The sequence below is a fragment of the Gopherus evgoodei genome, chromosome 8, assembly GCF_007399415.2.
Source record: "Gopherus evgoodei ecotype Sinaloan lineage chromosome 8, rGopEvg1_v1.p, whole genome shotgun sequence".
NCBI classification, from domain to species: domain Eukaryota; kingdom Metazoa; phylum Chordata; order Testudines; family Testudinidae; genus Gopherus; species Gopherus evgoodei.
The window spans coordinates 70,070,631-70,084,398 of NC_044329.1; the positions used below are offsets into that span (position 1 = coordinate 70,070,631).

Sequence of the window (13,768 nt, forward strand, 5' to 3'; positions counted from 1 at the left end):
GAAATCCTAATGCATGTTATCCTTCTGCAGCTGACTGTGCTTGTAGTAGAAGAAGAAATTGGTAACTTTAAAGTCAACCATGTCCTGTTTGTATTTAATATTTCTTCTATAGCTGGAGTTTACAATGCAAGAGGCCGTACAGTGCCTACATGCCCTGGAAGAATATTGTCCTTCTAAAGAAGACTATAGTAAACTGTGTTTGTTACTTACATTGCCCCGTCTAACCAACCATGCAGAATTCAAAGATTGGAATCCTAGTACTGCACGAGTTCACTGCTTCGAAGAAGCTTGCATCATGGTTGCAGAGTTTATTCCTGCCGACAGGAAACTGAGTGAGGCTGGTTTCAAAGCAAGTAATAATCGTTTATTTCAGCTCGTAATGAAGGGATTGCTTTATGAATGTTGTGTGGAATTCTGTCAGAGTAAAGCAACAGGAGAAGAAATTACAGAGAGTGAAGTATTGCTTGGCATTGATCTTTTGTGTGGTAATGGGTGTGATGACTTGGACCTGAGTTTATTGTCATGGCTTCAGAATCTTCCAGCTTCTGTTTTCTCCTGTGCTTTTGAACAAAAGATGCTTAATATTCATGTTGATAAACTCTTGAAGCCCACGAAAGCTGCCTATGCTGATCTTTTGACACCTCTTATCAGCAAACTTTCTCCTTACCCATCATCCCCAATGCGACGGCCTCAGTCAGCTGATGCTTATATGACTCGTTCCTTAAACCCTGCCTTAGATGGGCTGTCATGTGGATTAACTAATCATGATAAGCGAGTCACAGACCTTGGAAATAAAACCTCTCCAATGTCACACTCCTTTGCCAATTTCCATTACCCAGGAGTGCAGAATCTTAGCAGAAGTCTCATGCTCGAAAATACAGATTGCCATAGCATTTTTGAAGAGTCACCTGAGCGGTAAGTTTCATTTAACTCCACATTTTTGTAAAAGAGAGAGTTGTAAATACTGAAGTGTAACTGACCGTGTTAAACATATAGGGTTATGTTCTTCTAGATGCACTTGTGATTTACATTAATGGTAATTAAAGTTGGATGTGTAAATCCTTTTGCAGTTCAAACTTTTTTTTTCTCTCCTCAAGCCCCTAAAAAATTTGACTTTTAAACTAAAAATGAGTATGAGCCCGACAAGATTTTAATTCAGTCTTCCCCAAAGTTCAGAGATGTTCAGTCTGAAGCTTTTATTCAAGCCCATCTATAGTTTACTCAAAATGTAGGAGAAAGATGAAGTTCTAGCTTAAATCTAAAACCGGATATACATTAGATTCTAGTTACTGAAGTTCTTATTGGAACTTACTATGTATGCAGGTATATAGTGGCATGCATTGGAAGTGTAAAATATTTCAGTGGTTGATTTAAAGTATTCTGAATGCCTTTTATCGAACTGTAAATAACAGCATTCCAACTCCTAGTAGTCTTGAAAAAGCAGAAATTCTGAGGTTTCTGTAAAAAAAATTTTAAATGATTACATCAACAATGTAGCAAATGAAACCAGATTCAGTGTCTGTCTTGGAGAATTCCTAAACTCTGTTTCTTTCTTTTCTCTCACCTATGTGATAACCCTGTCTCCACACTTCCTTGTAGATAAATGGAATGTCCACAGGATGACACTATCATTGCAAATTTAGGTCCTGATCCTGCAAAGAATTAAGTAAATGTTAAACTTGGTGTTCATGAGTAATCTCACTGAAGTCAGTGGAACTGTGCCCATGGGTAAATTTGCAGGAGCAGAGCCTTAAAAAAATTCACCAATATTAGAGACTTGTGCAACCATAACCACAGTTGCACTTAGATATATTGTACCTAATTGATCTTCAAATATAATCTCAGCAAGACTTTCAGATTTGCTTCCCTATATTTCTATTTAAATTCCAGCTAATCAGGTTATGATGGCTATAGGAATTAGTTAATACTTTGTGTTAGTACACAGTAGTATGTAAAACTGATTTTTCTCATTTTAAGAATTAAAATTCTTATGGAAACCTGCTCCCCCCGCCCCCTGTACCTTCATGATATGAAACTTTTTCCTATCTAATCCTTATTAAAATCAGGGTTTATGGCTTATGAACTCTAAATTTTATATACATGGTGCTCTTAAAACTTGCACAGTAAACCTGTTTCAGATGTTTAGGTTACGTCTATACTGCACACTTCTTTCAGCAGTGTACATACTCTGCAGTGTACATACTCTGATCGCTCCTCTAGCATGGGGATAAATAGCAGTGTAGATGGTAAGGTATGGCTTAGGCAAGTAGAGCAGGGGAAGGCTCTGCTCCCTCCCCGCTGCTGGAGTCTTCCCCTGCCGTAGGGAAAGGCTCCGACAGTGGGGAAAGGCTGAGCCTTTCGCCACTGCCAATCCCTGCCAGAGCTTTTCCTGGACTCAGTGAAATTCTTGCCATCAGGGAGCTGCTGAAACGTCTCCCCACTGGCTCTCCCCTGCCATACCCTTTCAATGATGTGTAGCTCCATACCACAGCGTGGATGCATCCTCCTTTTCACTGCTGCATGTAGCTACGTATAGCCTATCTGCCACCACCAGCAGTGTGTAGTGTAGAAGTAGCCTTAGCAAAATTTGAATACTTGCCCAAATGCAAAGCTTTAGATATACAGGTGACCATATTTGGAAATCTGCCATATCCCTATGTTTTAAAACTGGTCCTAGAATGTGAAATATTTTACTAAGGATTTCATACTTGAATAACTTCCATTTTTCTGTTTTAATATGCTGCTCTCATTGATTCTGTACATAATGAATTTGTTACATGAATTATACTTCTGGGCTATAGATCGCAATAATTAGCATGAACTATCTTTGCACTATTTTGCAAACTCTTTGTATAGGGATTTACCGGATCAGGCTTTTGATTCAATGTAAAATGAAACAGATAACTAATATGAAAATCTTGTATTTTTTTTTATTAAATATAGTTCTCATACCTCATGGAACCTGGAAGTAGGCTGAGAGCTAAACTTTCAGAAATGTTCAGAACCCTCAGTTGAGGTCAGATTTTTCAAAAGAGTTCAGCTTCCATTTAGGTACCTAAATTAACTGACCGGATTTTCAAGAATGGGAGCTCTTGGCATTTTTCGCAAGAGCTCAGCACTCCTTATTTTAATTCTCTCTCCTAACCTATAAAGGAGATATTTCTTCTTGTGTTCAGTAGACAAAAGGAAGATCTTTAAATGTCTACTAATTAGATTAAATTGTTTTTGCTAATGCACACATACACCAGTAACTGAAAAATAATTTCAACAAATCGCTGCTCCAAACCATTAAGTATTTGCAATTTTGTCAGGTTAGAGTACTCTTTAAAGAATCCAACATTTTCTAATGTATTCTGCATATTTACTGGCTACTGAAATGTTTTCTAAAATAATTCCATATGGAAATACGTCTTACCCTAATTTTGTAAGTCCCTATAAAGCACATTAAGTGAGAACAGATTTTAGTTGCAGTCTTTTTCCTATATAGCTAAAACAGGAATTTTCTAGGTTCCCCATGTTGAATGTCATTTAAATATAGCTTAAAGAAATATTATCCTGTACAGAATTGGAGGCAGTTGCGGAGGTGCCTTCTGACAAATGTAGGCTTCCTCCCTTCCCAGAATTTTAGGGAACAGTAGGAAAAGCCAACAGATGTAATTAGTGTTCCTCAAAAGTGGGGGAGAGCTGCAAATTTAACAAATAACTTGAGTAATTTGTTGATGGTGTTTTAGATTGTTGGAGGAATGGACAGCCTTTCGTGGAAGACATAAAAATAGAAAATAAAAGCACAGTGGGACTTCCAAAATATAAGGCTTTTTGGAAAAATCTGAGAACAAATACATTACCTCTATTTTTTTAGGGCTAGCAACTGTTAGTATAATAGGTTAAAATGGGATATTTTTGTCTGCTCTGCCAGTAATATCTTTGGACTTCATATAATGGGGTGCTCTGTACATAATCATTTCAGGATTTATTCTATAAATATATATTTCTTTGCTTATTAGAGGATTTTCTATGAGTCAGATTTCACAAATAAAACTCTTCTCTTTTCCATATCACTGAAAGAAGTGATACTCCTGTGGAGCCGCAGCATTCCATTGGCAGTGAGACCATGTGCCAGAGTTCAGTTCCAGAAAATGAGCCAATAAATGGAGCACAGAATCAAGGACCAGCCAAACCAGAAAAAAATGAGGTAACGTTTGATTATTTCTATATAAAAAGGCCTTTTGAGCTTCCTGCTCTGATAAATTGCATAACAATTTGCCTCCTATGATGGGAACTTCATCCATGTATATGACAGAGATGCTTTTGAATCTTGTTTTGCTCTAAGTAAGATACTTGCAACATAAGATATAATATATCTAATTGCCTTTCCATTAGACAAACTTTTGCTGTCATACAACTGAATGATGCAGCAGGTAAATGTGTTCTTAACTCAAATGTAACAAAAACTACTGTATATTTTAAAATATTGTGCAGTATACAAAGTTAGCATAATGGTTAGAATATTCTGATCTAAGAATGAACCATTTTTCTAACTAACTTTTCTGTTTGATAAATAAGGAATCCAGTATTGAACTTACCTGCAGTTAATTGTTTTGTGGAATGTAGTGTTAACATTTTGTATATGTCTTGCTTGTGACAACTAAGAAATTAAAATTTATGTACACTCTATTGAGTGGACTATCCAATTCAGAATATAAAGATATACTCATGATGAATAACAGAAGCCTTGTTAACTGAATTTGTTAGAAAGTAAATCAGATTTAAGTTTCCAAACTTTTTTGTTTCTTTAAGCTTTCAGGAAGGTACTATAGCGCTTGAAAAACTTATCAGATGGCCAGGGAACTAAACCTAGCAGTCAGAATCTGAAAGTGTTAAGCAGATCACAAGGGAGGTTCATGGGCTTTTCACCAAGGCTTCTCCAAGCAGCAACAGAAGCAGAGTGAAGTGAAATGAGAGTTGTTGGCTTTAGTGTTTCCCACTGAACAGAATTGCCTTCACTTTCCGCCACCCAAATATCGACCTCTTTATTCAACAACAATGGATTGCAGTATTTGCTGGATATTTGTGTTAAAATTACTGGTACTGAAATAGTGACAGATTGGGGACATATCTGGGTCAAATTGTGAACCCCATTTTGTTCTGAGAACACCACTTGGTGATTGTAACTTTCACTCTCACCTTAACTCTGTATTGTAACCTTCATGCTGGATGAAGACGTAATCAGGTAGTGTTGAAAACCAGTCTAATCTTGACAAGGTTAGTCTATTTGAGACATTATGTGCACATGCTGAGGTGTGGGACACCTCAAAGAAGACTAAGCTATCAGGAGCCATCCGCACTGAATGACTCTTCCCTACTAGAATGATGTAGCGGAGGGGCTGGAGCTGGGCATATGGACAGAGACTTTAAAAGGAGGTTCTTTTCTCAGCAAGTGGCCACTTCTTCCTCATTGTATACATAAAACAGGCAGAAGAAACACTGCCTCACGTAAAGATGCTAACCAAAACCAGGACTCGCAGGCAAGGTGAGATTAGAAGGGAAGGTTGCGTTGAGGACTGTTATGGATCTATGGAAAACTTCTTCAGCTTTTTAAAAAAAGTAAAATGATTGTGGTTAAGGAATTCCTTCACTAAGCGTGTGTTCCTAACTTTACTGCTGGGTCTCCCTGAAGTGGTTAATCTAAAAATCACAGTTCCCACAACTCCATGGACTCTGGAGAAATCCCTTACCAAATGGGGGCTCGAGGAGGGCTGTAGCTCTGGTTCTGGGTCTAGGCAGACAGATTGTAGGGTCCCAGTGCTCAGGAAGGATGCCAGAGATGGGAGCTGCATTTGTAAATGTGCCTGAGAGACCCAAAACTAGGAACAGTGATGGGTTACTGCCCACACCCAGGGGCTTAGAAGCACATGGGATTTAGCAGTTGAATCTAAATCACAGTTGACTGGGATCTGTCCAGAAAGGGTGATTGGGTCACGTGGTGATACACAATGTTGTTTCCATTTGTACTTAACTCATACATCACACTTAACCTCTTGATTAGGTGAGTGGGGATAGTTCACATCTTCCAAAGTTTTTTATTTTAAGCTGTCTGTAGGTTTGTGGTGACACCTTTGCATTGTTGCGTACAACAGTGCTTTACTCACAACTATTAGAAACTTTTTAAAAAAAAAACACAAGGTTTAGACTTTGCAGTATGATTCTGTGTTCCATGACACTAATTGTACAAGGTACAGATTCTTGTTCCTATTGTATCAACAGAAGATCCATCAGCTTGTCTAGTTGTCCTAAAACAGCTCCTTCTAATCTACAGTTTAAAGGATTATGAGGGTGTTTTGCTTTGGGTTTCATGTAAGTGTACATATTAGTTGACAAAAGAAGTCCTACTTTGTAATACTTTTGAAAAAAAGAGAATAACTTTTTTATCTTAAATTGTGGTATTCCAGTGTTTAAATTTTGTCCCATAGGATTGCTATAGCTTTTTGCTTGTATTACTAAAGTAAAATCTGCTCTAAAAACTGATTACAGAAATAGCATCTTTAAGCAGTAGATAAATTTCTTATATGTATTCAGTTTTACTTACTATAGTGACAGAACCACTTTCATTCTTCAGTACTGCAAAGCCAGATTTAAAAAATTCAAGCTTTATGACCATTAAAGCACAAACTGTCAACATCACATGTCAAAATATACAAAGCAAACATCCTTAAATCAAACTGTTCTCGAAGAGCATTTTCTTACTTTGACGATCTGTACATTTGATAATTATTGATTTAAAAAAAAAGTGTTGATTTTGTGTATGCAAAATTGTTGGACCTTTACCAACCGTTACTATTAAAATTCTAATCCTTTTAAGCCTAATTGTGTCTAACCCAAATAATCCTTATTTTGTTAAGCTCCGTGATTCAACAGAGCAGTTTCAAGAATATTATAGACAAAGATTACGTTACCAACAGCATTTAGAACAGAAGGAGCAACAACGACAACTGTATCAGCAAATGTTGCTTGAAGGAGGAGTAAACCAGGAAGATGGGACAGACCAGCAACAGAATCTTACTGAACAGTTTCTGAACAGGTTGGCTTTAGTTGACTGTTCCACTGATATGTCATTTTATGCTTTTCAGTACGAAATTGCCCCCTAGATCCTAATCTGCTTAGATATTCAGAATTCCAAATGTGGAATTACTCTTTTTGCAGATGCACCCAAAAATAACTTTCTGGGATAAAATTATGTTTGCCAATACATTTTTCTGATGAATAAACCCCTCTGTCATGAACAGGAATGAAAAATAACTCACTAAACAATTTAGTGAAATAGCAATGAACTTGTATACAGATATTTGAAGTTGTTTGTGGTCTCTCTTTTAATGTTTTATACTAAGATAACCCTGTAATTGGGAGAGCTTTTCTCCATATTGGCTTCTATTTAGACAATTCATTACTAAGATTTGGGGTATTGATATGAAAATCATGAGGAAAGCCAACTAACTTCTAACGAGAACAAATCTGCTTTAATAGTCATATTCTTTGGAAGCTCAAATAGGCAACTGACTCACTTTTCATTTTTCCTCAGTTTTATAATATAATGAACTTAATTCAAACCAAGCAGCAACTAAAAAACTGGCTTTGGGTATTTTGGTCTAAAAATAATGACAGTTGTCATTTGTGTTAGTATTCTAAAGCTACAAATCCCTCTTCAAATACAGTATCCTCTAACTGGTCAAAATTTGAGTAAATAGACATACATTTTGCAAAGAAAAGCTTGGCATCCCACCCCCCCATACCCCCACACCTCCACTCAAAAAAAGTTTTACTGACTTTTTTATGTCTGCTGATTACAGATTATAATCTAACTTTTTCCAGTAAAACACTTGAGCACACCTAAATTCAAGTATGTAAAGTTTTGAAGAGCAGTGAGCACTAGCTGTCTGGGGTTCTCTGCTTGGTGTTCCCTTCAGGTTCCCTGCTTTTGACCCTTTGCCCTCACACCTGTTCTTGGTTTTTTCTTCTGTTGTCCCCCTTATTCTTTTGAGTCCTGTGATCAGTGGCTCCTCCCCTTAGGCAGGGGAAGGGCCTTTTGCCATGGGTGGGATTCTGCTGGCCCACTTCCTGGACCTCAACAAGACTGCTCTCTTTCAGTTGTCTGGTCTGACTTTGTCACATAATAGATTCACTCTAGAAACCTTTTGAGCTTGAAATCCCCAAAATGTAATTATTTCAGTTATGGAGTAAATACATAACCTAAAATAAGGTGGTCAATGTTTGATTCTAGTTATCTTTGTTACTTTCTATGGTTCTCTTATGAGTGTGATATTAGGTTGTCACTTCGGTGACAAAGTGTAAAGAAGTATTTTTTTATTATTATCTTATGATGGGAGAAATAGATATTAAATTTAAAGGAAAACTTACTTTTTACTTTGATATCTTGTCAGTTTGTTCATGTGAATGTACTCTTCCTTTCATCCTGACAGGGTGTAGTTAAAGCATGTCAAAAATATTATCACTCTTTAAATAAATGGGCTGCTAAAAATCTTTGGGTTAAACACCATTGTAATTAAATATAATCTTCAGACTTTTCATAGATTAATTATTATACCTACCATGCTACTGGGCAACATGGGTACGACTTCACTTTTCAAGTTCTCATATTATAAACTGTTTCTTTAACTTTTGTTGTCTGTTTTCATCAACCCTATGCAGGTCTATTCAAAAGTTGGGAGAGTTAAACATGGGTATAGACACTCTTGAAAATGATGTGCAGACGCTCAGCCAGCAATGTAATGGGAGCAAAGGGCATGCATCTAACACGCCAGCAACTAGCTTCGTATCACCACCTCCAGATGTTGGTCAGAGAATAGGTACTGATAGCCAAAATGTTAATACGAGCACTCCTCAAAAGCGTGGATCAACAAATCAGATACCCTTTCTTGAAGAATCACCTGTCCGTGGGAGTAAAACGTAAGCACTAAAGATTGTTCAGAGCTGGAAATGTTGCTAATCTTCAGTTACTACTATGAGTATGGGTATTGTATTTTGAAAACTAGAAAATTCATTTTTTTGTGATGTATAGAACCCTATGACCTGACCTGAATCCAATGGGACCTGACTAAAAGTGTTAGGTCTAGATCAGGTGGGAAAACAGGTGGGTTAGGTTGACTCTCCTCCTGCTGTGGAGTCATTGAAGGGGAGGCAGTGTGCCCCACTCCTGTTGTCCTCTTCCACCTTGCTGCACTGTGCATGCTGCAAAGTGAATGTGCTGAGGAGTGGTACCCCTCTCAGGCCATGTCTACGCTTCCCGGGGATCAACGCTGTTGTGATCGAGGCAGCAGCTGGGGTCGATTTAGCAGGTCCACTAAATCGACAGCAGAGTGCTCTCTGGTCGACTCCAGTACTCCCCCAGAACAAAAGGACTAAGGTAAGTCAACAAGAGAGCATGTCTCGTCAATTCAGCGTGGTGTAAATACTGCGGTAAGTCGACCTAAGCTACATCAACTGTAGCTATGCTATTCATGTATCTGGAGTAGCATAACTTAGGTCGACTTACCCCGGTAATTTAGACAAGGCCTCACTCTATAGCACAGGAGCAGGCAACCTATGGCACGAGTGCCGAAGGTGGCACACTAGCTGACTTTCAGTGTCACTCGCACTGTCCATGTCCTGGCCACCAGTCCAGGGGGCTCTGTATTTTAATTTAATTTTAAATGAAGCTTCTTAAACATTTTAAAAACTTAATTTACTTTATATACAACAATATAGTTATATATTATGGACTTATAGAAAGATGCCTTCTAAAAACGTTAAAATGTATTACTGGCACACAAAAGCTTAAATCAGAGTGAATAAATGAAGACTCGGCACACTACTTCTGAAAGGTTGCCGACCCCTGCCATAGCACATACAGTGCAGCTGGAGATGGTGAATGACAGGAGCAGCGCACACAGCCACCGCCACATGGAGCTGCCACCATGACACCATGAGCGGGAGGAGAGGAGCCCACTCCAGCAGCAGCAGGCAATATCAGGTTTGAAGAGAAGGGACCGGGCTTGGCCATGAAATGACTGAACTCTCTCAAGGTCAGGTCTGGTGGGCTTGGGTCGAAAAATCAGGCTCTAGCAGACCTTCAGCGATATACAGTTCTTGCCAAATGGTCAGTGTAAACTCAGTTCACTTTTTTTCAGTTCACTTAGATTTCTGCTTTTGATAGAGCACCCTGTGAAGAATGTATCCTGATATTTTTTGCTCCCTATTTGTATAAGTCTTACCAGTTATTTTCCATTTTACTGAGCGACTGCCTACACAGGGAAACCGTAAAACTGACAATACACCTTCTGTATAATGCAGAAAGTAATGGGGCAGGGAGAGAGAGAGACTTACTCTCTTTCCTTTCTTTAGATGTTGCTCGTAGTAATAGTAAATACAACACTCCCAGATAAATTAATTTTCAAGATGACAATGTTGCTTTTTAGTTATATATTTAACATTTTATTTTACGTTGCAAAAATATTTTTAAAAATTCTGTAAAATGATGGCTTATTATTAATGTGTCAGACATAAGTGCTACTGTTGGTCCTATAAATTAATGAGTTAATTCTGAGTGCCTGGTTGGATATTATTGTTCTAGTCAGAATATGTTCACCGAACAGACAAACTAGAAATGAGAAAGATCTGCTTATCTTGTGTTTTGCACTGATTTTTTTTTTTATTTTTTAAAAAACCTAACAGTATGCCAGAACACACTATCATTCAGCCACAACTTGAAGATTCTACAGGTACTCTAACTAGGACAAGAGGTGATGAGGTGAGACTTTTTTAAAAGGGTATTTATATTATCCTTACAGGACACAGTCTTTGAATCTGACTATATAATATCTTAATAATATTAGATGTTAAGAGCAACAGTATTTTTAATGAGTTTCTAATACATGCCAACTTTCAAAATGAAGAAAATGCAGATGAGAGTTAAGACTAAATGGGAGTGTGAGGTGGCTGGATGCAGTGAAATTTCAGGCTCCCCTCATATTCACCCCAAAACAATTCCCTCTCCATGAAAATCTACTCAGACTGCAACTTGCTCTTTTAAGTCCTTACCATCAGTGCTCTCCTATGCTGGCCCTCAAAATACTGCTTATGGGACTTTGTCTATTACCTTCATAAAGTAATATTTGGAGTATTCTGAATGGAGTCAGACAGCACATAACTACCTTCCTTACGAAGTGGAGGGTTTGATATGCTGTGGGGGACACATACCATGATGATAAATGTATCAAATGACCAGATATTAATTCTTTGCATACTCCGATTCTAAGGGAACTAGACAATTTTCTTTTTCTGTTATAAGAGGGCTTTGTGGAGTAGCCTGTTTCTCACTGCACTCCCATCCACCCGCTTACCATCCAAAAAACCTCTTTCATAGTGGTAGGGATCTTCAAGGCTTCTGCCTCTTTTCTTGCTTGTAGGGGAAAGGGAAGGGAGAATGCTGGGTGGCTCCAAAATGCTTGTTGGCCCAAGGAGAATCAGAGGGATTAGAGCACTGACCATATCATACAGTGATGAGGCAAATACACTCATGAAAGGAGTTGCCATTGCCACACTGAGTGACATATTTTTGCAGGTGGTTCTGTTTCCTCTCAGTTTGGAATTCTGATCTAGGAGTGCTTGTTCATGTCAGTTCCAGTCAGAGGGGTGTGTGTGTGTGTGTTTTTTTTCCCCTAGCAGTATCCATCATGTTGGTCCGGGCACCCCACTGAGTGGCATCTTCATGGCACTCAATATAGGGCCCTACCAACCCACCACCCTCTCAGTTCCTTCTTACCGTCAGTGACGGTTAGCTGGAAATTCCCCTTGCTCTTATCCTGACGAGCACATTTGGCAGTCTGTTTATAGTTATTCATTAGTTTTTGTAGTTAGTGTTAAGTAGTAAGTAGGTACTTAGGGTTAGTTCTTAAGTTTCCTTTGGGAGGGGGTGGCTTCCCTCCAACGCTATCCAGGCACTCGGGCATGCCGCAGTCTCCAGGCTTCAAAGCATGTGAAGTCTGTGGCAAGTGTATGACTAGAAGCAATCCTTAGACTTTGTGTGTGAAGTGTTTGTGGGAGAGCCTTCAAAAGGATTTCTGTAGGATATGCAGGGGGTCAGGATATTTCACTCCAGGACATTTAAAAGATAGGGAGGAGTGCCTGAAGATCCTACTAATGGAATTGGCACTCCGTCCCAAGTCCAACCCCGGGTTGGCGGACCTTGCACCGAATACCTCCTCGGTACCTTGGCTACCAAGGTCCCTCCCCAAAGAATCAGGAGGCAAAACGAGTCTACCTTTTCAGGCGAAAAGTCTGCTCTACTAGCGGCTTGCAGCTTGGCATTTCTAATCAGCAGGCCATTGTCAGCAGGTACTGCTATAATACATGCAGGACAATGGCAAAATTTATGGCGCTGGTGTTGCAGGACTCCTGCACTGAGCTTTCGGCCCTGGTGCTGGAGGGCAAGCTCATTTTCTGAGCTCCTCTGTGGGCCACACTGGACAGAGCTGATGTGGCTATTCGGGTTATGGCTACAGGGATAGCCATGAGAAGGGATTCCTGGCTACAGGTCTTGGGCCTGCCATACGAAGTCCAGCAGACTACTCAGGACCTCCCCTTTGAGAGTTTGGCTCTTTTCTCCAAAAAGACGGACAAAAGGCTACATAGCCTAAAGGACTTGAGAGCCACCCTCAAGTTGCTGGGCCTCCACACTTACACCACGCAGCGGAAGCACTTCAGGCCGCTACCTCCTCTGCGTTTTTTTCAACAGAACCATCAAGATGATTTCCTGAGGAGGAATAGGAGCAGCAGACAGAGACCACATCCATTCTCAAGCCAGGGCTCTGGCCAATCCAGGCCACTTCGGGTCAGAAACAGGCCTTCTGAAGGTGTGCATGAGGGCGATGCACCAATGAACAAACTGGATCCAACCCGCCTTACTTTCTCGTCCCGACTATCCCCTTTCTACCCTGGTTGGTCCTGTTTCACATTGGGCTGCTGGGTGCGCCACATGGTTGAAAGGGAATACTCCCTCCAATTCTCAGCCCTCTCACCCTTTTAACCCCCTTCCCCATCCCTCTTCAGGGACCCTTCTCGAGCAACTCCTATCGCTGGGAGAAGTGAAAGAGGCTCCTCAGGAGCTGAAGAGCAAGGGCTTCTATTCCCAGTATTTCCTAATACCGAAAGCCAAAGACAGGCTCAGGCCCATCCTAGACCTGCAAGAGCTCAACAAGTTCATGAAAAAACTCAAGTTCTGCATGGTCTCCTTCGCATCCATCATCGCTTCCTTGGATCCAGGGGACTGGTATGCTGCCCTTGACTTAAAGGATGTGTACTTTGGTATAGCAATTACACTGTGCCACAGAAGATACCTCAGGTTTTTGGTGAGCAACAACCACTGCCAGTTTCCGGTGCTCCTGTTCAGCCTGTCAGCGGCGCCTTGTGTATTTACCAAGTGCATGGCAGTCATGGTCACGTTCCTATGCAGGCAGCAGGTATGAGTATTCCTGTACTTCAACGATTGGCTGATCAAGGGCTCAAGTGGAGTCACAAGTTGACTTCGTAAGAATGACGTTTGACAAACTGGGCCTTCTCCTGAACGTGGTGAAATTAACTCTGTCTCTTTTTCAGCAAATAGAGATCATAGGGGTAGTACTGGACTTAACACAAGCCACGGCATACCTCCCGGAAGTGAGGTTTTGGGCCATGGGAGATATCATTTGAAGTCTCAGGCAGTTCCCTACCACCACAG

The 13,768-nt window shown here is 39.9% G+C and overlaps 1 protein-coding gene across 3 annotated transcripts in view; it reads left to right on the forward strand.

Moving 5' to 3' along the window:
- WDR47 (WD repeat domain 47) overlaps positions 1–13,768 on the forward strand; it is a 50,216-nt gene that overhangs the window by 22,262 nt on the left and 14,186 nt on the right. For 2 of the 3 annotated variants that reach the window (XM_030572741.1, XM_030572743.1), the window contains 5 exons: positions 113–915; positions 4,066–4,192; positions 6,900–7,078; positions 8,704–8,961; positions 10,726–10,801. In XM_030572741.1, the coding sequence (XP_030428601.1) occupies positions 113–915; positions 4,066–4,192; positions 6,900–7,078; positions 8,704–8,961; positions 10,726–10,801 (1,443 nt within the window). The remainder of the gene's footprint in view (positions 1–112; positions 916–4,065; positions 4,193–6,899; positions 7,079–8,703; positions 8,962–10,725; positions 10,802–13,768) is intronic. The other variant, XM_030572742.1, reaches the window with a different exon arrangement.